Below are 21,289 nucleotides of genomic sequence, written 5' to 3' on the forward strand. Positions count from 1 at the left end.
TGCCTCAGCCTCCTACCACTTTTGTCCATGTTCTTCTATAGCCTACAGGGTTAGGGAATCCCTACTTTTGAATATTTTGTGTATTCATATGTATATTTGATGTCTACTGCCTTTATCAGGCATGTCCATCAGGATACTCTGTAGGGTAGAATTTGTAAGGAGAGAAATGCAGGAATATCATCTACTCTATAGGAAGGCTTAGTACCTGCTGCCCAGCATTGTTACTCCATTGTGGTACCCGATTCCAGTTCTTAAATTCCATTTCTTAAATACCTCTCCACTTAAACACAGCGATGGAGATTAACCTGAGGGCAGTGTTTAGCCTGTAGCAGCAATATCTCTAGGAATGATGGAGCAGGAGGGAAAAAACCTCTCTCACATTAGCCCAAGTTTGCTGTTTTGATACGAAGTAAAGCCTTTTATAGGCTTGTAATGTGAACAAATTCAATAAAGACCTCACTTATACACCGAGCAGTGGTTTCCCACAAGGCCATTTTTATAGACATTTTTCGGAGTAGAACCACAGTTTAAGGGGAAAATAACTGCAGATGTAGAACAACAGCGTAGTTTTGAGAAGCGCACGCATACGATTGGCAGGAAATTCAATGCAAAGGTTATAGTTAAAACAACATTATTTGGAAAGTACCAGAAATAACTTGCAGAGCTTCTAGAGACCTTCACAGTGTATGCTGTCAGGAAGCCAACCTTAGTGGCCATCAAGGCATCTCTGCCCTCACCCCTTCACCTCCTGCTGGTTCTGTGCCCTTCCCACTGCTCCACTTCAGGGGGCCATGGGGACAGGACGCCGAGATGGATCTGCTGAGCCCTCCACTGAGCTCACCCTGGCGGGCTGGGCAGTTTGCAAGACACCCCAGTTAGCCTGGCTCTCTGGTCCCACTGACAGCCAGCAAAGGGAAGGGATGCCCCCAGCCTAATGAACATGATGAGCTGATGAATCATGGGGTAATTTCAAAACACTTTTGCCCTTCACTCTTCTTCTCTGTGTCTGTTCCCCTATTCACCTTTGCCATTTTGCAGAGACTCTCAGTGGACACGCAACTGAAAATGAGCAGCTTCAGCAGCACTCCTCTAACAAAAAGCAGTGTAAGGGGAAAAAGTCCTGTGCATGAGTACATGCCTCAGTCTTGAGTATTTTTAAAACTTATGCTGCCCCTGAAACCAGCCTGGACCAAACAACACCTTTAACCAATTCTCCATCATCACACTTTTACCTGCCACTTTAACACTGAACAACAACACTGACTGCAGTGTTCACCCATCTCAGCCACCATTACGGGACAGGAAGGTAAAGACAAGAACACCTCGCAGGTGTTGCTGACAATGTGGTTTTCTTCGGCTTCTCACATTACAAATGGCACAATTCCTAGCAATATCAGTGTGAGGAGATAAAAAGTGCAACATTCTCAGTAGCAAATCATCTTGGGCAATCAAGTTCAAATATTGTGCTGACAGCAAGCGTAATATAAACGTGCCAAATGAGATCTGGACATAATGCCATTATCGTGTCTCTGCAGGAGACCCTCTCTTATTTATGCCACGCAGTTGTTGCTTCAATACATTTAAAACTGTATTTTCAAGGAAAATATGCTGAGGGATTTTGTGTCTTCACACATCGAGGTTTGGATGTCTGTAGCTGATCCATCGGATCATTTCCCCTCCTTCACTGTTTTGGAAGTCAATCATTTGCAGTTGCCATTGACAAAGAGGTATATCCCTTATAGAGCAAGGGCATCTTGATAGAGGAGTGCTTGTTTTCCATTGGGACCCTCCATGGGAAAGTCTTCAGTCCTTACTAGATGGCACAAGAATCTATTGTAGAGAAACACATCTAGAAAAGAAAATGGTCTCCAGAGAGGCAGCTGATCACACAAATCCTTCTTCCCAACTGCATCAGCCACCCATCTCCTATAGGGACTGACCGCATGTTAAGTTTTCCTCTTCCACTATTTCAGGAACCATAGTGCACAACCAACCTCATATGATTTTTATGCATTAAAAAAAAAAGGAAAAAAATAGGGGAAAAAGTGGGAATCAGTGGAGTTTTTTTCCTTGATAAGGCGAACAATAAAAATCTGTGCTTTGTGCATTTGCTTTCCCAAAGTAATCTCTGGTCTTAACGAAGGCATAGGTTTCTATAGCCTGAAGGACAAACAGCAAAAATTATGGTTAACATGAATGCTCCGTTGCAGCTGCAACGCTGGTGATACCAAGAGCTTACTCACAGAGAATTTCATTGCCTCAGCCGAGGATTTCTGTGCCAGAGTAAGCTACAGTCATTTTCAAAGCTCCTGGGAAAGGTGATCCATGCCATTACATCTCCATCCCAATGGGAGCCTCTACGGTGCAACATACACAGCCAGCAATTACCAGAGCAGGAGAGCACAGGAGAGCTCTACTCCTCTTCAGCAGAGGCTGGTTGGTTTTGATTCCCCAGCTGTCCTCCTCAAGCCTGGCCATGACAGAGTTTTCAGATCCATTCAAATGACAGCTCTCAAGACTCCTGGTCCTTGTTGTGTGTGGTGAAGAAAGAGGCGCTGCACTCTACTGCTGCTGGCTAAGGGAGTGCTTAGTTCTGGATCAACTGCAATGCTTTCCCAGAAATGGCCATGAGGATTAACTATTGCAGCCTTCTGCAAAATGGCTCTGCCTTCAAACTACCATTTTGCTACAACACTATTTCTTTTTGAGGTCTACTATCTTCTGAGATCCAGTCTCTGGGCTGGGCTTCCTGGACTAAGAATCCATTCTCCTCCTACATCCTTTCCCCACTATCTGAATCCAAGATCCCTTTGTTGTTAAACTAGGTGCCATTCTCCAGGTTTAGAGAGTCCTTAAACAGGAACTGCCTGGAGACTTGTGATTAGCCTCTGACAATTTTTGGTCAGCAAAACCTTCTTGCCGAAGCTGAGCTTGGGCCTTGAGCTGCTCGAGGAGAGAAATACGTGGAGCATCAAGTGTGGTGGCCACTGAACATGTAAGAAGAGACTCTCATCATCTGGCCTCACACCAGTGGCCATCACTGTGCAGTCCAGACCAGACTGGACTGGACAGGAAATGTGATGTGCTGCACTTCAGAGAATTCTATTTTTGTATGGAAAAGGGAGAGGGATGTAAGGACATGTTTGCAGGTCTGTGTCTATCTGTGAACCAGGCAACCATCAGGCTGTGGATTTGCATTTGTACATCTGTCTTGACTTGGGATGTGAAGGCAAAGAAAGGGGCTATCTGTCTGCAAAGGCGAGGGCACAGGAAGCTTTGGAAGAAGGAGAAAATACCTTTTGCATCTTTGTCTGGCCTGTTGAATGGACAAGCCATGCCAAACAGGCAATGCAGCCACTGCAGGGCGGTGTTGCCTGGCTGGACTAGCTGCTAGGCTCAGGTCAGAGAGGGTGGTTCTTCCTTCTGTGGAGTGAATGGGGCATTTGGCTGGGTAGGGAGGCAGTGGCATGAGTGTTCTTGTGGTGTCACACCATCTGTAAGTGTGAGGGTGTGCCTCAAACTTGTTCACACACAGCATTGACCTGGTTCCACTCCCACTGAGACCCAGCACGGATCCTCTAAAACTGGGGCAATGATTTCTGGTTTCATTCAGGTGTTGCTCAGGTCATCAATTCCAGCTATTTTCACAGAATGATTCATGGTATTTCTACATGAATAGACAAACTATAGACAAACTCCTGCCCCCAGTTTCAAAGTGATCTGTAAACTTGTGCAGACCCTGAAAGCAATATGAGTGATACATTTGGGTATCTAAAAGAGGAAGCTATGGGTCTTGCCAGTATCCCAAGTGGTCCTTTTTGCTCTCCCTTTTGCCTCCTAGCAATGGTTTGAAACTGGTCCCAGAATGCCTGAGCAGTGCTAACACCTGACCCCTATAACCTGGTTTTCTGCACTTACTGCTCTACCAGCAGGAAGTTAAATGTGGTTTGGGTTTGGTTTTTGTTTTTTTTTTAAATTCTTGGCCTTACTAGCCTTTTCGATACTTTGGGGCCTTGTCTCAGTCTGACAAGGCAAGCAAGCAGCAGCTTCCTGTGCACAGGTGAGAGGGAGAAGACAGAGAGAGACCGTGCACATATGAGAGAAACAGCTTTGGATCAGAACTGCTGGGCTGTAGGCACCTCTTCTCTTGTGAACATGCACTGAGCCAGGATATCTGCCTTCATCACTCTCCCTTTTTCCCCTCACCCTTCCCCTCACTGCCGGACATTCAGCACCTGCTGCCATCCAACCTCACGACCGAGGAACTCCCTTCGTCTGGACCGCTCGGTGCCTGGAGCTGGAAGGTAAAGGGAGCAATGCCAGCTCTCTCCCACATGGGGGTGGCTGATCTGAAAGCATCTTAGAGGGAGTTTCAATCTGACAAACTGCATCTCGCCGTTGGGATGGGCTGAGAACATATTTATCTCTCTGTCTCTCCACAATCCTCTAAATCTTACCCCGCATCTCACAACCACGCTGCCCGCTTTCTCTCTTTCTCTCCTCTCTCTGCTAACGTGTTGTCATCATGTTTTTCTTCCTCTGAACCTAATCTCTTATCACAACTGGAATTGGTAGTAAGCTCATGCCAGCCCTTTATAAACCCTCTTTTCACACTCCTCTGGCAGTCCCAGCAAGGTCCAGTGGTGCTTCCATCTCATTTTCCTCAGGTCTGCCTGAGCTCCAGGGCTGGTGAGAGGTGAGGGCGGTTCCTTCTCCTGTGGGCAAAGGCAGATCTCGAGGGAGGGGTGTCTGGGTGGATGGGGAGAGACAGAGGCTTGGATGAGAAGACTGTAAGGTCAGTCTGTCTAATATGGAACTTGACTGTACAGGCTTTGTAAGACAAGGAGGCTCCCTGAGTGCCTGGGCTGGATGAGGGCTGCTGCTGACTTTCCTAATTATAAGCCCAAATTTTCTGATACTCCTAAAATTGTGAGTCCTTCCAAGGCAGAGCAAGGGTCTACTTGGAGGGGATGATGCCTAGTTCATGCACTACTATGTAGTATTTTTTTGATATGGTAAAGCTTCGACTTTCTAGAACCTGGTAAACACTTTCTTCTCCCTGATTCCCCCACCTGTCCCAAACATGCTATTCAAAATCTGCCTCCTAAACCATGAGCTCTGCAACTAACTTCTGTCAGTTGCATCTAGGGACCCTCTTACTCAGCAAGCACCTAGTTATTTCAGCCCTAGGGTTTACCAAAAAAAGAAGCTCTTCAAAGCATGAGCTGTGTGCAGCCGAGGCAGCACTCTCTACCTGAGTCAGCAGGCAGCCTGAGACAACACACACGGACTGCTGTGCGCTCACTCACGCGTTTTCAGAAGATATGATTCCTGCAAATAGCCTCTGTGCTACCTTGTGAACAGCTTCACTGTTCAGAAAAGCACCCAAGGCAGAAGAACAGTGAGGTGCTGAGGGAAAAGTGCAGACTCTAGAGCGGAAGGGATATGAGTTTCTGAACCTAGAAGACTGGCCCTGCATCCTAGGACAGTGGATGCCTCCTGTGTGATGACATCCCGACATCTTTATAAGTTCCATTGCTGAGCTGTGTTGTGGGGGTGTCTTCTCTCTTTCAGCGTGTCACCAGTACTGATGAAGCCCTCATTGCTGCTTCTGTCTCACCTCTGCCTGTTCAGCCTCCTGCCTCCCTCGTGGGCATCAGACTCGGCACAAGGTAAGAAGCAATTCCTTTCACCTGTGCCAGCTGGGTGAGCTGGGAGGGGAGTCAGCCAGGGCAGGGTGGGCACCACAGTATGTGGCTGTGCAACGTTTGTGTTGTAATATACAGGCAGAGGAGGTTGCAATATTACAGGTCTCTGATGAGACATCAGCCTCCAAGGATACAGAGAAATGAGTGGGACTGCCTTTCTTACTTGGAGTTGCTGTGCAGAGGAGTCAGTCAGTTGTTTGGGATGGGGCAGCATTGTCTGGGGTGATGATTAACACCAAGGATCATTGCTAATTGAGCCACATTGCTGTCCATCTCTCTCTGCTGGCAGGCACCTCCAGCCTCACTTGTTGGTATGACTCACGGGCGGCTCTCTTCTGCGACTGGGACCCGGGCAGGGACCTGGCTGAAGCACCATGTGAGCTGGAGATTTTCTCAGAGAAAGGCTTTTGTGACAGGTGGGTGACTGGAGAGGCTGAGGAAAAAACAATGCCACTTTACAAAATTGTAGGCTTCCCTTTCTCAGGCCAGGTGTAGTGAAGTCAGAGCTGAGGCGTTTTATCTTGGACTCTGACTCCATGTGGGCTGAGATGCTGGCAGCCACTGCTCAGTGTTTGCCACCTGACAGTCCCAAACTGTCTAGCACAACCCATCTCCCAACTCTATCACTCTATCTGAACTTCACTTTTCAAAAAAATCCCTCTTCCTTGGCAGACACCCTTGGGACTGAAAGGCATTATCGATGGAAACTGAGGATGTATAGAGATGGGACTGGAGAGGCGTGGAATTGAAGTTATACAGAGGCCATTTGGCAATTGTCAGAATGAGATGAGATGTTGCACCCTGAGTAACAATGAATGAAGAAAAATACTGTCCCCCTTCTCTCCCCTGGCTCTTTCATCTCTTCCAGTTCATGATGTTTTCCTCTCCCATTATGCCTCCCAGCAGAGGGGAAGTGTTTGGCCAGCGCTGCAGTGGGGGCTGGCTGAGGGTCTGCCATCTCCAAATAGGACATCTGCAGCCAAGAGGCTTACCAGCCAACCCCAGGACTGCCCTGGGTGCCTGACATAAGGAGAAGCTCAGTGTGATTCTGTCATAGCTTGTGACTGTCATAGAGACATCTCCAATTGGGTTAGATTGGCAAATATATCTTGGGGCTGGTGCATGGATCTAGAAGGCTAAAGTATTTATGTTGTTCCATGGGTGTGAATCAGAGGCTGGAACTGAGGCTGCATGTGGAACTGTGCCATTTTTTGACTGGGCTATAGCAAGAAAACCCTCCCCACTGTTTGTGAGTCCCAGGCCTGATCTGACCTTAGAGCTGGAACAGGCACCTCAGTCAGACACTGCCCCAGCTGCAACCCCACAGATGTTCTCCACCCTGCCACACCCCATGCCAGAGCTCAGCTGGGGCTCTCCAGCCCCACTTGTCAGAGCAGAGCAGAGGTTGTCGTGTAGTGCTGCCACTTGTGATGCACTGTCCTGGCTGAGATGTGACCTGGCTCTGAAGGTACATGTCACCGAGTAGCTGAGATCATACAGGACTCTCAGTGTCTGGAAGGAGACCTGTAAATCCTAGCGGGGCTGAAACTGGCACCTGACTTCCAGAGCAATGTTGCTGTGGGTGAGTTTGGGCTCTGTATGCCCTCTGATATCAACAGGAAGCAGAGAAGATAGGAAGAGGTGTTTGTGAAATCTTTGAAACTGGAAATCTGCTGTTATATTTGCCTTGAAATAACTGGGGTGCATTGACTTCCAGGCGCCATCACATGAAATTTGTCTGAATGATACAATGGGGAGAGAAAGCAGGATTAAATCTTTGCTGTAACCTATTCAGCAGATACAGTAGGATGTAAAATGGTTTGAAAACCCTTCAGTGTTACGTAATATTTGACTAACTACAAAACTGTAACTTCCCAGTTTACCAGAGTTATACCCCTCACCTGAAAAACGCAAGAAGCACTGCAAATTACCCAAGGCAGAGCATATGACAGGACTGAGGAGATGCACCAAAACCTTAAACCAAAATGTTAATGTGAGTAATTCATCTGGGATGTCCTGGCTAACAATGACATGGAAAGGATTTATATATGCATTTTAAGTGTATAAACAGTGTAACATCCAGGGGTAGTACAAAAAGCCCAAACTTAATCCCTGACTCTGGATCTGGGCTCAGGCTTGGTGTTGTGTGTTGTTGATATATGCTGCCTGTGGGTTTGAAGGAAGGAAGGAGGGATTGGCTTCATTGTGAGCTGGGCCATGCAGTCCTGATGCATGCAGAAGAGCTGCAGGACAGACAGATCCCGTGCCGTGTCCCATGTCTCAATCACCTGTGTTTGACCCTAATCCCTTCCCCTGAGGAGAGATGGGCATCACCACCAGCTCTGAGGTCACCTCTTGATCTTATTTTCCTAGGAAATATCAATACCATTTTCCAGATCATTAGCTACTGTGAAATGTGCTTAAATGTGTCTGATGGAAGATGCAACAGCAACACATCATTGGAACATAATGGCGATGCAAATCTTCTAACTATTATTCTTTATTCAAATCAGTCTTATTTTAGATCCATTATGCACTTCCTTCAGTCACATCCAGAGTCACTGCAGTCCCCATGTTTTCAGAAAACACCCACCCAAATTTGAGATAATATTTTTATTGGTAAAGTCACAACCATTCCTAATGACAGACAAGCTTTCAGGCATTTGCATATCACGTGCAAAGACAAATTGCAGGGTTGGTATATAGCTCCAAAATCTTTTCTTTCTAATCAAGCTAATTTCTCTGTTGCTTATTCAGTAATGTATGATGTATGTGGCCCTTCAGCATCACTGCATTTCAAGTGTCATGTTTAATACTAATGTGGTTTCAGTCTTACAAGGGAACATAAAAAGTCCTGGTAAAAATAAAATTTCTCAATAAATGTCTCTCATAGAGAGTAACTTTTTTTCCTGCTTAGTCAGCATGTACAGAAATCCCAAGAAACCAGTGTATCATAATATTTTGTGCCCTTCTTGCCAACAAACAAACAAAAAAATCCAACCACATGAAATACAAATTTTTGGTTCCTCACTCACCACTGAGATTTATGCCTGTCTGCCACAAATACCTTCCATATTTATTGTCCAGTACGCCTAATCATTTCATGCATAGGTAATGCTTAGAAATTGAACGCTTATTCACAAGGTTTCATTGTCACTAATGGTTAATTTTCCTTGCAGACTCAGTGCTTCACCATTTCAGACAGTCTTAACTTTTCTGTCCATTGCCACACTGGAGAGAAAAAACCCAAAATACCTGTGCAAATAAAAGACTTCAGCCCATTTGATAATAGTGAGTACTCACCTGCCTTCTGGTCTCTGAAGCTTCCCCATGAGAGGATAGCTAATTTTCCTTCCTCATCCACTCCTATGCAACACCCACAGCTGATTTTAGGCGTTTGTCTTTTGCTTGTTCCCTGCTACAATGAGCACAATTTTGACTCCCGCCACTTGCCCCTCTGTCATGCAGTCTCATGTCAGCCACATGCTGCCCTGCCCCATGTCTGGCTTCAAACAGGTAATGAAGCTCAGCTGCCCTCAAGAAAAGTGTGCGCTGCAAGAAGGATGGAAAGTCTTGCTGCTCTTCCTCTGCCCCTCTCTAGTTATGTACTTCCACTCGTTTTTAGGACTGCTTTGGCATGTCTTAGTCTTTGCTGAAAGGATTCAGCTCACTAATCCAGAAGAAAAACATCTGTTTGGGACATTGTTTTGTTGGCTGTGTGAGTTTACCTGTCTCAAGCAGATGTCCTGCTGCTGAGGGGCTTGATGTGCAGTCCTGTTATGGACAGAGTATGGAGATATCAACCCTGCTTCTTCTCTCTTTCCAGTAAAGCTGAGGCCTCCAGAAAACCTTCAGCTGGCTAACATTACTGAAACCACTTCCAACCTAACATGGAGCCTGAATATTTCCTCCCACTATTTGGATGGGAAGCGGGAGTACCAAGTGCAGTACCGACACGTGAGTCAGTCCTGGGAGGTGAGTACAGAGGGGAAAACTGGGATGTGTTACCATACGAGTCCTGGATGAATCCTGGTCTTGTTTATGTCCCCCAAAACTTCTCCCGGGCGTGCTCTCAGGATATAACCACTTTTGGTGAAGCTGGAGAGATGATGACAGCCCCTTCTTTTATCTGTGTCACCTGCTGCCAGTGTTTGGTGGTGATAAGGAGGCAGATGGGGATCCTATTTTACTTAGTGCTGTCACAAAAAAGTTCAGACAGTTCCAGGACAGACCTGAAAGGGATGAGAAAAGCCGAGTAAAGAAGAATTTTCCTTCAGGGTGAACAAGCCGTGCACGAGGTGTGAGGACTTGAGACAGGTCTTCTCTGAGGGCCTTGGAGAAGATGGGTTGCATGAGGCTGTAAACCAGGGTGTTGATGATGTTCTAAATTTGCCCTACTCCCAGGAGGCTGTAAACCTTCCCATTGAACAGGACCAGATGTGGGTAAATTTCGAGGGGCTCTCACCCAACTCGAAATACGAGGCAGCTGTCCGTGCAAGGCCTAGTGCCAGGAGCCACTACAAAGGCGTGTGGAGTGACTGGAGCAAGCCTGTCCTGTGGAGGACACACCCTGACCAAAAGGGTAAGTCAGGGACTCTGACCTCGAGGGGAAAACAGGCACTCAGGGCAAACAAGGTAGAATGGCCAAAACAGGGTGAGAAGCTGAAGGAAAATGAGTAGGGAGAATTGTGCTGACCAAAGAGTAATAGAAAGGTTGAAAACTGTCCCTCCTGATCAGTCAGGTGAGACCATCTCAGCATCACAGATTAAGGGCAAAGATTCCCTCACCCCAGCAAAACCCCTTTGACTTCCAGATGCCAGGCAAAATCCACAAGGGATAAATCAGGGACTGCTTCCCCAGAGCAGTAAGGCCAGATGTCAAACCAGCAGAAGCAGTGGCCAGGATTGGCATTTTCCCAGATGCTAATGTTTCCTGGGAACATTCTCCCAGCTTCCTAAAATGCCAGGTTCAGTGGAGGTATTGATCAGTGAAATGCAGTGAAACAGCTCTCAGCTCCTGAGCTGAAGAACACCTGAGCCTGGGAAGAAAAGTCTCATGGAAACTGGGAGAGACTTACTTGCATGATAAGACCCTTTCAAAAAAGGTCTGCTGAGACTTGCATGAGTCAGTGGCTGTGGCCTCTGCCACTTTTTCTTCAAAAAATAAGCAGGTAGAGGTTATTCCTTCTCACGTTGCCCCCATCCTGCCTCTGTTCAACCCCTCCCTGTTGTTCCTGGTGTTGGTATAAACAGAGGAGCTATGTTTAGAAAGGGCACCGTGTTGCTGTGGCGATCAAATTTTGACAGTGTGTGATGTCAGTGAATAGGATACAGCCGCAACCAGTTGTCATAGCAACCAAGACCCAAAGATAACCAGGGTACCAGAGGCAGAGGAGACAAAGTGATCTGAGTAGCATCTCAAGGACAGGGAAAGAAAGAATGTGCTAAAAATGTCTCCCCCGTCTTTTATTTTTCTCTGTTCTCTTTTAACTGCTCCAGAGATTCTCTGCATGACCAGACCAAGGGACACGAGGGATGGGAGGAGATGAGGGGCAGGCACAGAATAGCAAGACCAAGCAAAGGTGCACTGGGGAGATAAGTGTGAAGGAGACAGATTAAGGAATGTTTGAGGTGATGCCAAACAAGCCTGAGGAGTGCTGGCAGCCCTGGCACGTGGGAACTGAGTCTCTTTGTCCTAACCCACAATCCAAGTACTAAAACTTGGTGTAAAGCTGTGACCTTCCTAGCCTCCTAATGCTTCCCTACACCTCTCCAAAGAAAGAAGTCAGTCCATTGATCTCTATCCTTATCCTCTTGCCTTCTCAGAGACCTGTGAACCCCATGACTCCCACTCCCCCACTGACCATTAATGCTGTTTAAAGCCTCCAGCCCCGCTTTAGCTGGTTTTAGGAGTCCCTGCTTTCCATGGCAATGAAACAGAAAGGATGGTGGACAGACACTTCAGCTAGCAGACTGTGCCACCTCATCTGTGGCAACCCCTAGCTGTGGTGCTGTTATGACCAGGAAATGTAAACTGTTCAGCACAAATCATTTGTTAAGCAATGCTCAGACCCTGAAGCCCTTTTCAGCTCAAAGCCATCCTACACAACACAGCAAAACTCACATATACTCTGAACTGTATATTATAATTCTAGATAATATTATACTATTTTATAAAAGTACAGCAAAGGCCCACTTTGATCACCTTGAACAGCCATGAAAGGACTGCAGCTTCTACCTATAGAATCTTGGTTAAATTTTAACAGCAATTTCCTCATTCTTTCTCATCTTGCAGGAACATCCCAGCCAGTCCTGCCAGTTCTGATAGTGAGCACTTTGGTCTTCGTGATCATTGGGACTGCCTTCCTCATTAACCTACGGACCCTGAAATGGTAACTGAGAATTAAGTTTACATCTCTGTTCCTCTCCTGTATCTTGTGTGTATTCTCAAATTGTTTTTTACTTGGTGTTATTCAGGATAGAGATGTCTTTAAGCCAATCAATTTATGGTTTATAGCCCAGCTTTCTGAGACTGATATTTGCTTGTGAAGAAATAACATCACCCAAGATGATGTGGTTTCACCAGCACTGTCGTACTGTGCCATGCTCCTATGACCTGTTGCCATGCCCTGGCTAAATTTAAAACAGCTGCCTCAGCACATCTGTTGCCCAGGGGTTAGGGTGGTGTTTCCTGTCAGGGATGCATCAAAATTGCCTTATCAAAAGCAGTTCACTGGGTTGAGAACTCGCCCTGTAGCAAGGACCAAGCAAGCCTGGTTGCCACTACCCTCTCATTGAAACATTCCAGCAAGAGCTCAAGCAGGATGAGGTGACATTGGGCAGGCAGGCAAAACTCTGTTGTTCTCCCTGGTCTGTGCAGTCCTCACACACTGATAAAACCCATATGATGCTTCAAGACCTCTTTGCCAGTGTTTCTACACAGACACCACTTTTATTAAGGACTGAAAAGCGTCTCACAGTTACTTGACACAATAATAGGAACAGTGACCTCTCAGCTCGGCAAGGTTAGAAACATCACAGGTTTGCTCATCTCAGGTCGGGGTAAAGAGGCAGGGCGCTGATATTCATGGCAGGGAGCAGGGACAAACATTCTCAGGGATGAAGTTGCAGAGGCTGGATGGTTTCTCTGTAAGGAAAGACAGCCATGCTGAAGGAAGATGGATACTGAGAAAGTCACTGGTCACTATTTTACCCTGAGTCACAACACAAAGTTGAGGAAGTGCTAGATGTACAGCACAGAGGGAGTTAAAAAGGCCTCCTTTCTCCACAAAGTATAATTAACCTAGGGAATTGAGTGCAGAATAATGCTGAGGTAAGATGCAAGGAAGGATTAGACATGCATGAATAAAAATAGCATCTACAATGATGTAAGGTAGTTTATATGCAAGACCTAGCAAGTTCTAATGCTTCAGAGAGTACACCGATTGCCTCCAGAGGTCAGGAGGGTTTTTCCTTGGAACATCCTATAGCCAAGCTTCAGCAAAGGGATGATAAGATGATCCAACCACTCTGAGAAACTGATGAGTAGATTAGACCACTTCATGCTGCCTCAGGCTGACAACACACTGGTTCCAGGGAGGGAGAGGCCTCTGGACAATGCAAGGCATACTCACTGAGATGGCTTGCACAGCCAGTGTACCCCAGCCATGCCATGCAGCATCCTGCTAGGAGGGCAGAGAGCTGTGGCAGAGCTTTCCCAGTGATGGCCCTGCTCAGGCCACATGGTCCTGAGTTGTTGTGGTGGCAGCAAAACAAAGAAAGAGCAGGTCACAGCAGCAGGAGCTTGGAGACAAGGGAGGCCTGCTCAGCTTGTCATCAGGACAGGGGCTGAAGGGGGCAGGTGGAGAAGGTGGAGTGGTCAAGGTGACCAGGCAAGGCAGGGAAGAGACCACTAAAACCAGGGATTGTCCTTCCCCAGGGAAAAGGCTGAGGGAAATATGTTTTCTAGTGCCAGATTTATCAGTCTCACCTCTGTACATCTTGTGCCTCAGCTAGTGCCTCTCAGATCACTCGAGAGAAAGGACAGCCCTCAGGCTCGACCTTATTGTTCCTCTCCCCACTGCCAGTGCAGTACCTGTGAATTGCAGTGTACACTTACACTCGCACCACAGTGCCAGTGGTCAGGATCAGGCCCTGCTTCATTTGTCCTTCTCATTCTCTTTCCTCAAGGTTTAAGAAGATACTGAAGATTCACATCCCAGACCCCGAGAAGTTTTTTCCCCCACTTGTTTCGGTTCACGGAGGTGATATTCAGGTATTGGACTGGGGATGGGACCATAGAGGGGAGAAATGAGGGAAAGGAGCATTCAGCTGCACATGCCCAGGGCAGATAGACCCACGTGTGCACACATGATATACGCACCTGTAGCACCAGCTGTGGGTTCTCTGCCTAAGTTCTGTTTTCTGACCTTCTAAAACCTGATGCTCAGCTCAGTCATCTCTAATTACAGAATGGAGAAATGGCAAACCACACAAAACACAGCACCCTGCTCCCACGATAGGCAGCCTGAGGGACAGCAAGGGACGTGCAGGAGGGAGCTTGGCCTCTCAAGATCCTCTTCCCTCCCTCTTCAGTGCCTCCCTACCTCCCCTAGACTGCCCAACTCTTCCCTAAATTTCCCATTGTGATCTTCTTCTGTGCTCCTGTTGTGAATTGCCATCACCATACAGCACTTAGCTATTCCTTACATTCTTGTCTGTTTCCCTTCTTTTCCCACTCCACTATTCCCCTTTCCCTAGGCTGTCTGTGAGTATGGGCAGCTGCAAGGAGACAATTACCATTCTGTGCAGCATTAAAGGGAGCGTCAGATGCAAGACGTGGGAGGTGATCCCAAGGGGCATCTTGCTTTAAGAAGGATGGAAACAAACTGCAGAGGGTTCAGAAACAGCAACGCTTTGGAAAAACCAAGGTGTAAAAAGGCTTAGAAAGCTTAAACTACAGGGAAAGAGTGCAGAGTAGGGGGACAGGACTGTGCAGCAGGCACTCAAGACACTTTATCTGTGCAGAAAGAACTTAAAAAATTTGCTTTACAAGCCGTAAAGGCAATGGATCTGGGTGTCATCAAAACCAGCTTATTTTTAAGGATAATGATGCACTGCAGGATGTTGCTCATGATGAATGTGAAAATTAGGCACAAGGGGCCTGGAAGAGCACTTTAGACAAGAAATCTGCATATGACCATGTGGATATGTCAGAAGCTTGTTCAGCACCAAGGAATAGATTCCATTATATGCACTTCAATACTGTTTTTCATGCTTCACTTCATCTTATGGTTTTGTAAGAGTTTTTCCTACCTTTTTTTTAAATTCCCTTTGTTTGACTTTAATTCTCCATCTAAAATTCCCTGCTCCAGAAATCCCAAAACATAGATCAAGATCCAGTCTTAATTTTAAAGTGACAGGATGACATACTCTTTCTGAAAATCCTGCAGATGAGACATCATGAATGGGAATTTCCCTCCCCACCACCTCTGGTAACCTTTGTTTGGGCAGAGAAGAGGTCACTTTATTGCTGTGGCTCCTCTCTGAGTACTTTACTTTGGTAATCTTGGTCTCTCTTTCTCTTGTGTTTCTTCCCCACCAGAAATGGCTCTCCTCCCCATTCTCCACATCTTCCTTGTGTGTGAACAGCACAATCCCAGAGATCTCTGTGCTGGAGGTGATGCAGAAGAACGACCAGGAATCCCGGTTTCTACTTTCCAAGGGAACCCTGACTCCTGATCCTCCCACAGAAACCAGTGTGCACTCTGGATCCAGCTGCTTCACCAACCAAGGTTACTTCTTCTTCCACCTTTCCAACTCCTTTGAGATCGAGCCCTGTCAGGTGTACTTCACCTACGAGCCTTTCGCTCAGGAGGGCAGTGGCAGCAGGGATGGCGAGTGTTACCAAGCTCTCCCCTCCCCAGACCTCTGCACACTGGCAGAGGACATGAATGTGTTGCCCAGCAACTTCTTTCACTGTATGGAGGCAACCCAGGGCTTCCCAAAGAGCTCCTTCGTGGAAGAGCCAGCAGGGGAAGCCCAGCAGGCCATGGCTGTTCCTGGGGCTCTCCACTCGAGCGAAGGCACCTCACCAACACCAGTTCTGGAACAGGATGAGAAAGTGATGGACAAAGCAGTTTCACAACCTGCTGAGGCCGTGTGCCAGCTGGACACTGACTTTCCTGATCCACTGGAGCTGCAGGACAGCGACACTGTCAGTGAAACAGAGGGGAGCGGGGAGGGGGGCGCTCCCACTGACCCCTGCACCCCAGCAGCAAATGCTTCCTCTTCCTGCTCCCAGCCTCTGCCTGTCAGGCAAAGACAGGATGAAGATCCATGCCACACAGCCTTCTCCAGCCAGGTGCCAAACACTGGTGCCTACCTTTCTCTGAGGGACCTCCAAAGCCAGTACAGCCATTGCTCTGTCTGAGCTCTGAGACCCGCAGGGTGGGAAATGCCACCTCTGCAGGGAAGGCTAGATGGACAGTCTCTCTCCTCAGGACATGAATGTAACTTCAGCATCAATCCCATTGGGACTGCTCGCTAATGAGGCTGGAAAACACAGGCCAACAAGGACTTACCTTGATGACCAAATCTGTTTTTCTGTTAATAACAGCTCTGATGGCATAGAAACACCTCACACTTCTCAAGTGACATTCCAAACCTCACCAACAAGTTTTTCCCTTCCCAGCTCCCAGTAGGAGACTGTGCCTGCCAGCACTTCCATGCTCTGCATTTTGGTGTAAAATAGCACTCAGCTTTGAGGCTGAGCAGGCATATGGTCTGTTTGCCTTATACTGGCCGAAAAATCTCTCATGGGATGCAGACATAGCTGAAGATGTGGATATGGGATTTTGTACAGGGGACAATAACACTGCCAGTCAGTACTGGCATGGATGATGAAACGGGTGAAGACATCTCCTCCTGATTGATCAAGGGTGTGATGTTTTTCTATGATGTCCTCACTTTAGGTTTTAATTAGAGATTACATTCTAAGCTACTCGGTCCAGCTTTAGACTTTAGAGTCTAGACTCTAAGGTTGGTTCAGAGCCACAATTGCGTCAGCTGTCTAAGCAGTGCAGCATAAAAAAGAAATCCCCATTATTGGGCTTAAAATACTGGGGAAATCCCCTCCCTCTCTTTCTTTCCTCCAACTCTGACGGTGGCAGCAAAAAGAACTCACACAGTTTCCCATTCTTGCTACAATATTTTTCATGAAATCGAAAGCCTTTCTGCCCTGCTGGCAAACTACAGTTATTTGACTGCGATAAGCTGATTGCAGAAGAGTTCATCCCACATCCTGTATAAGTGGAAAATACCATAGCATTGCTGCCCATTCCTTCCACTGCTCAAGGGAAACCATTGCCTAACTAGCAGCAAAGATGTGGTGAATGAGCCCAGAAAACTAACCCACGAATCAGCACCTTTACTGAAAAGAAAACCTCAATCCACTGCAAAGAATGGGGATAGCACAGACTTTATTTTTCTTCTTCCTCTACGTGCCCTGATCTGGTTTAAGAAAAAAGCCACAGAGGAAAAGTGGTAAGGCAAAGGAAGATGTCTGCACTCACCATTTGTACTATCTGTCCATTTTCTTGATGTGTTTATGGACTTTTCAGCAGTGGGAAAATACCAGCCATATGCTAAGAGTTCTTATCTCTTTAAAACTCTTCTAAGAGAATTTATACCAAAAAGCTCGAGGATATTGAACTTGTTAGTGCTTCAGTCACAGCTGTGAGTGTAGACCAGAACTAATTCTTTCCTATCTCTGCCTGTCCAAGCATTGATATTCCTGCTCCTACACTGCTACCTGACCTTGCAGTATGCATCCTGAATGCCATTATGAGTCCTGGGTGCAGGGTCACCCACTGGCTTGGATTTCACCTCTGAGCTGCTCAGAGGAGGTGGGAGGGCTTCAGGAACTATTCCTCTCTTCCTATCAGCTCCTTCTCTATCTGTCTCAAGACATGGACTGCTCCATTGTGTCCAGGAAAAAACAGGAGAAGATGACCCCATAGTTCCCAGATAAGGAAGCACAAGGCTTTCCCAGCTGTTTCTGTACTTTGAGAATCTTCCCAGATGGACTTTGAAAAGATACACTGACTCCCTTGCCTCTGACGGACAGTTTGCGATGTTACATGGGCCAAGGATCCAAGCTACACTGTCCCCATGTAGACTTTCTTAAGCTTTTCTGTTTTCCTTTATAAATTCATTAAGGTTGGAAAAGACCTTCAAGATTATTTACTCCAAATTTTGACAGAATACTACCATGGCCACTAAACTTTATTGCAAAGTGCCACATCTACTTTTAATTCCAAAGATGGTCAGTCCACCACCTCCCTGGGGAGCCTATTCCAATGTTTAACAACTCTTTCAGTGAAGAAGTTTTTCCCTGGACATGCTCCAGCACCTCAATGTCCTTCATGTATTGAGCATCCCAAAACTGAATACAGGATTTGAGGTGTGGCCTCACCAGTGCTGTGTGCAGGGGGATGATCCCTTTCCCAGCCCTCCTGGCCACACTATTCCTGATATAAGCCAGGATGTCACTGGCCTTCTTGGCTGCCTGGGCACACCTGGCTCAGGTTCAGCCACTGTCAACCGGCCCTGCTGCCAACAGTACCTGGCACCTTGTTGAACCTCACACCACTGGCCTCACCTCCTCAATCCAACCTGTTCAGACCCCTCTACAGAGCCTGCCTATCCTGAAGCAGATCAACACTTCTGTCCAGCATGGTATCATCTGCAAACTGACTAAAGGGGAGCCCTTGGTTTCCTCATCTAGATTATTGACAGATATTAAACAGATCTGGCCCTATGCTGAGCCTTGTGGAGCACCACTGATGACTGGCTGCCACATGGATTTAACTCCAATCACCATAACTCTTCAGGCTTGGCCATCCAGCCAGTGTTTTACCCAGCAAAGAGCACACACACCCATGCCATGGGCTGCCAGTTTCTCCAGGACAATGCTGTGGTAGATAGTGTAAAATGTTTAACTGAAAGTTAGGTAGACAACATCCACAGTGTTTTTCTCATCCACTAAGTGGCCACCTTGTCATAGAAGGAGATCAGGCCGGCCAAGCAGGCCCAGCCTGTCCTAAACCCATGCTGGCTGAGTTTGATCCCTTGGTTGTTCTGCACATTATGTTCTACCATGTGGTGGCGCTCAAGATGACCTGTGCCAAGACCTTATGTGGCACCAAGGTCAGCCTGGCAGGGCTATAGTTCCACAGATCCTCCTTCCAGCCCTTTTTGTAGATGTCACACTGGCTAACCTCCAGTCACCTGGGACCTGCCTGCCCAGCCAGGACTGCTGATAAATGATGGAGAGTGGCTTGGCGAGCTCTTCTGCTAAGTTTTCTCAGTGCCCTTGGGTGGATCACATTCAGCCCACAGACCTGGGAGTGTCTAAGTGACACAGCTGGTCACTAACTGCTTCTGCCTGGATTATAGGGGGTTTGTTCTGCTCCCTTTGTCTTCTAGCTCAGGGGAGTGGGTACCCTGGGGACATCTGGTCTTTCTGTTAGAGACTGAGGCAAAGAAGGCATTAAGTAGCTCAGCCTCATCTTTGATGTCAATATTCCGCTTCCATGATGAATAAAGGATGGAGATTCTCCTTGCCCCTCTTTTTGTTATTAATGTGTTTGTTATTTTTGATGACAGCAGCTAGATTGAGTTCTAACTGGACTTTCTCCTTTCTAATTTTCTGTCTGCATGACCAAAATATATATCTGTACCCTTACTGAGTACATCCAAGTATAAAAAAACAGGTTTGCTTCTTTGTAAATAGACAAAATATTAAGTAATCTACTGTGTTTTTTCAATCCTTTGGGGTGAGGGGAAATGATTAACAACTTTTCTAAATGGGGAACTAGGTAAAGTTTTGCTAGGACTAATATACCTTTAGCTCTGCTTCCTACTCCCTTCCCCAAGGGACTCAGACACCTAAAAAAGAAAACAGAGTTAGAGGTGGTCCTGTTGCACGCTCGTGAGGACTGTCCTGCTGGCTCAGTATTTTTCCATCCCGCGCTTTTTGTGAAATGTTGACAGCTTTGGAGCTGGCAAGCTGCTAGCAGTGCTTTCGCAGCCATGCTGGGTGTGAATGTGTGACACACTGCGGCAGGAAGTGCTCAGTGTCAGATCTGGCGATAACCGGACCTTTCTTCCAGGAAGACGAGATCATGTGGCCCTGTGTGTGAGTAACACGGGTTGTGAATGCCAGAGTCAGAGTACTTTCGGCGTTGTGGGGACCTTTCGCTGCTGGGTTCCCAACAGCCCTTTGGAAATGTCACACTCGGTTCCGTCCCAAGCCCATGAGAACGCGGAGCGTGCTTCGCAAACACGCAGACACACGCTATGGCCATTGGTACCAGAGGCCAACCAAAGGTGAACAACAGCACAGTGTGGAAAATATTGGTGTGGAAAATATCGAGGTGAAAGCCACAGGCATGAGTCCTTTCTTTATCTTAAGCCTAGAGGCAGCGAAGATAGCTGTCACATCTCTCATCTCCTTTCCAAAATGCCTTGATCATAAATAGATATCACTCTCAGCCTCCCCCACGTCTCTTCCTTTTTTTTTGCCATGGAGAAACAGAAAGCAAGGGGTACTTGCAGTAAAAAAATTCCTCTGAAGTCAGATCTGATCAAGGGTTTGGGTCCTTGGTTGATTCAAAAGCCTGTGGTGATAGATGTGGTATGCTTGCTTAGATAGATCAGATCGAGATTCTACATTTTTTGTTCTGCTAAAAACACCAGAGAATGAAATTTCTTCTTTCCAGGAAAATTTAATTCAAAAAAGTAAGGTCTTTGGCACTGAGAAATACTCTCAGATGGGTTCTGACCCACTGTGGCAAGCCCCTCATAGTGTCAACTCAGAAAAGCTGTCTTTTAATACATATGTGCCTAAAGATGCAGCTTGTCCCTCATTATCTGTGGAAATTCTGGTTCAAAGTAACTTTTAAAAGTGAAATCAGGTCTCAAATCTCTTGAGCAGTTCTGAAAGCATTCCCAGTCAAACACTACAGCTTTCTATATACATTTAATGTTTATCTACTAGAATCTACCATGAGGCAACTACAGCAATGGCTTTTGGTCTTTATGCAGTCCCAGACTAAACCTGGTCCAGTGGCAGAGATGAAAAATATCTATCCCTGCCCAGCTGCTAAAATGAGCCCAAGAAGGCCTGGCCCAAATGAGCTCAACCCCAGGTCGATGTCACTGGCTGGAGCTCAGCTCTGGGTCAGGAGTCACCCATTTATTGACAGAAAAGCTCTGTTTACTCTGCTCTAGCTGCAGAGTCTCTGCTTTCTGTGAAAAACAAAGGGGCACACACAGACCTGCAGGACTGTAAGCAGAAGGTTGTGCAGGGCTGAGGAGGACTTGGGGCTGGAAGAAAAGCAGGTGTTGCAGGGAGGTGTGAGTGGTGGTGCAGCTGAGTGTGGAGAGCCCAGTGTCAGGAGATGGGCAGCAAGAGAAGGGCAAGAAGACAAGAGGGAGTCTCTGAGGCTGGCACTGAGAGGCACTGTGCTTTGCTTTCATCTGCATGAACACCGTGGGAACCAGTCTGCTGTCTTGCC

The 21,289-nt window shown here is 46.9% G+C and overlaps 1 protein-coding gene across 1 annotated transcript; it reads left to right on the forward strand.

Annotated features, from left to right (window-relative positions):
* Window positions 1–5,277: 5,277 nt before the first annotated feature.
* IL2RB (interleukin 2 receptor subunit beta) lies at window positions 5,278–19,339 on the forward strand. The gene is made up of 9 exons (XM_033058877.1): window positions 5,278–5,672; window positions 5,998–6,124; window positions 7,587–7,701; window positions 8,888–8,999; window positions 9,535–9,683; window positions 10,113–10,290; window positions 12,004–12,100; window positions 13,899–13,983; window positions 15,313–19,339. Exons 1-9 carry the CDS (start codon window positions 5,591–5,593, stop codon window positions 16,138–16,140), a joined length of 1,773 nt encoding a protein of 590 aa, XP_032914768.1. The 5' UTR covers window positions 5,278–5,590; the 3' UTR covers window positions 16,141–19,339.
* Window positions 19,340–21,289: the final 1,950 nt, after the last annotated feature.

Source organism: Catharus ustulatus, chromosome 4, assembly GCF_009819885.2.
Source record: "Catharus ustulatus isolate bCatUst1 chromosome 4, bCatUst1.pri.v2, whole genome shotgun sequence".
Taxonomy (NCBI): domain Eukaryota; kingdom Metazoa; phylum Chordata; class Aves; order Passeriformes; family Turdidae; genus Catharus; species Catharus ustulatus.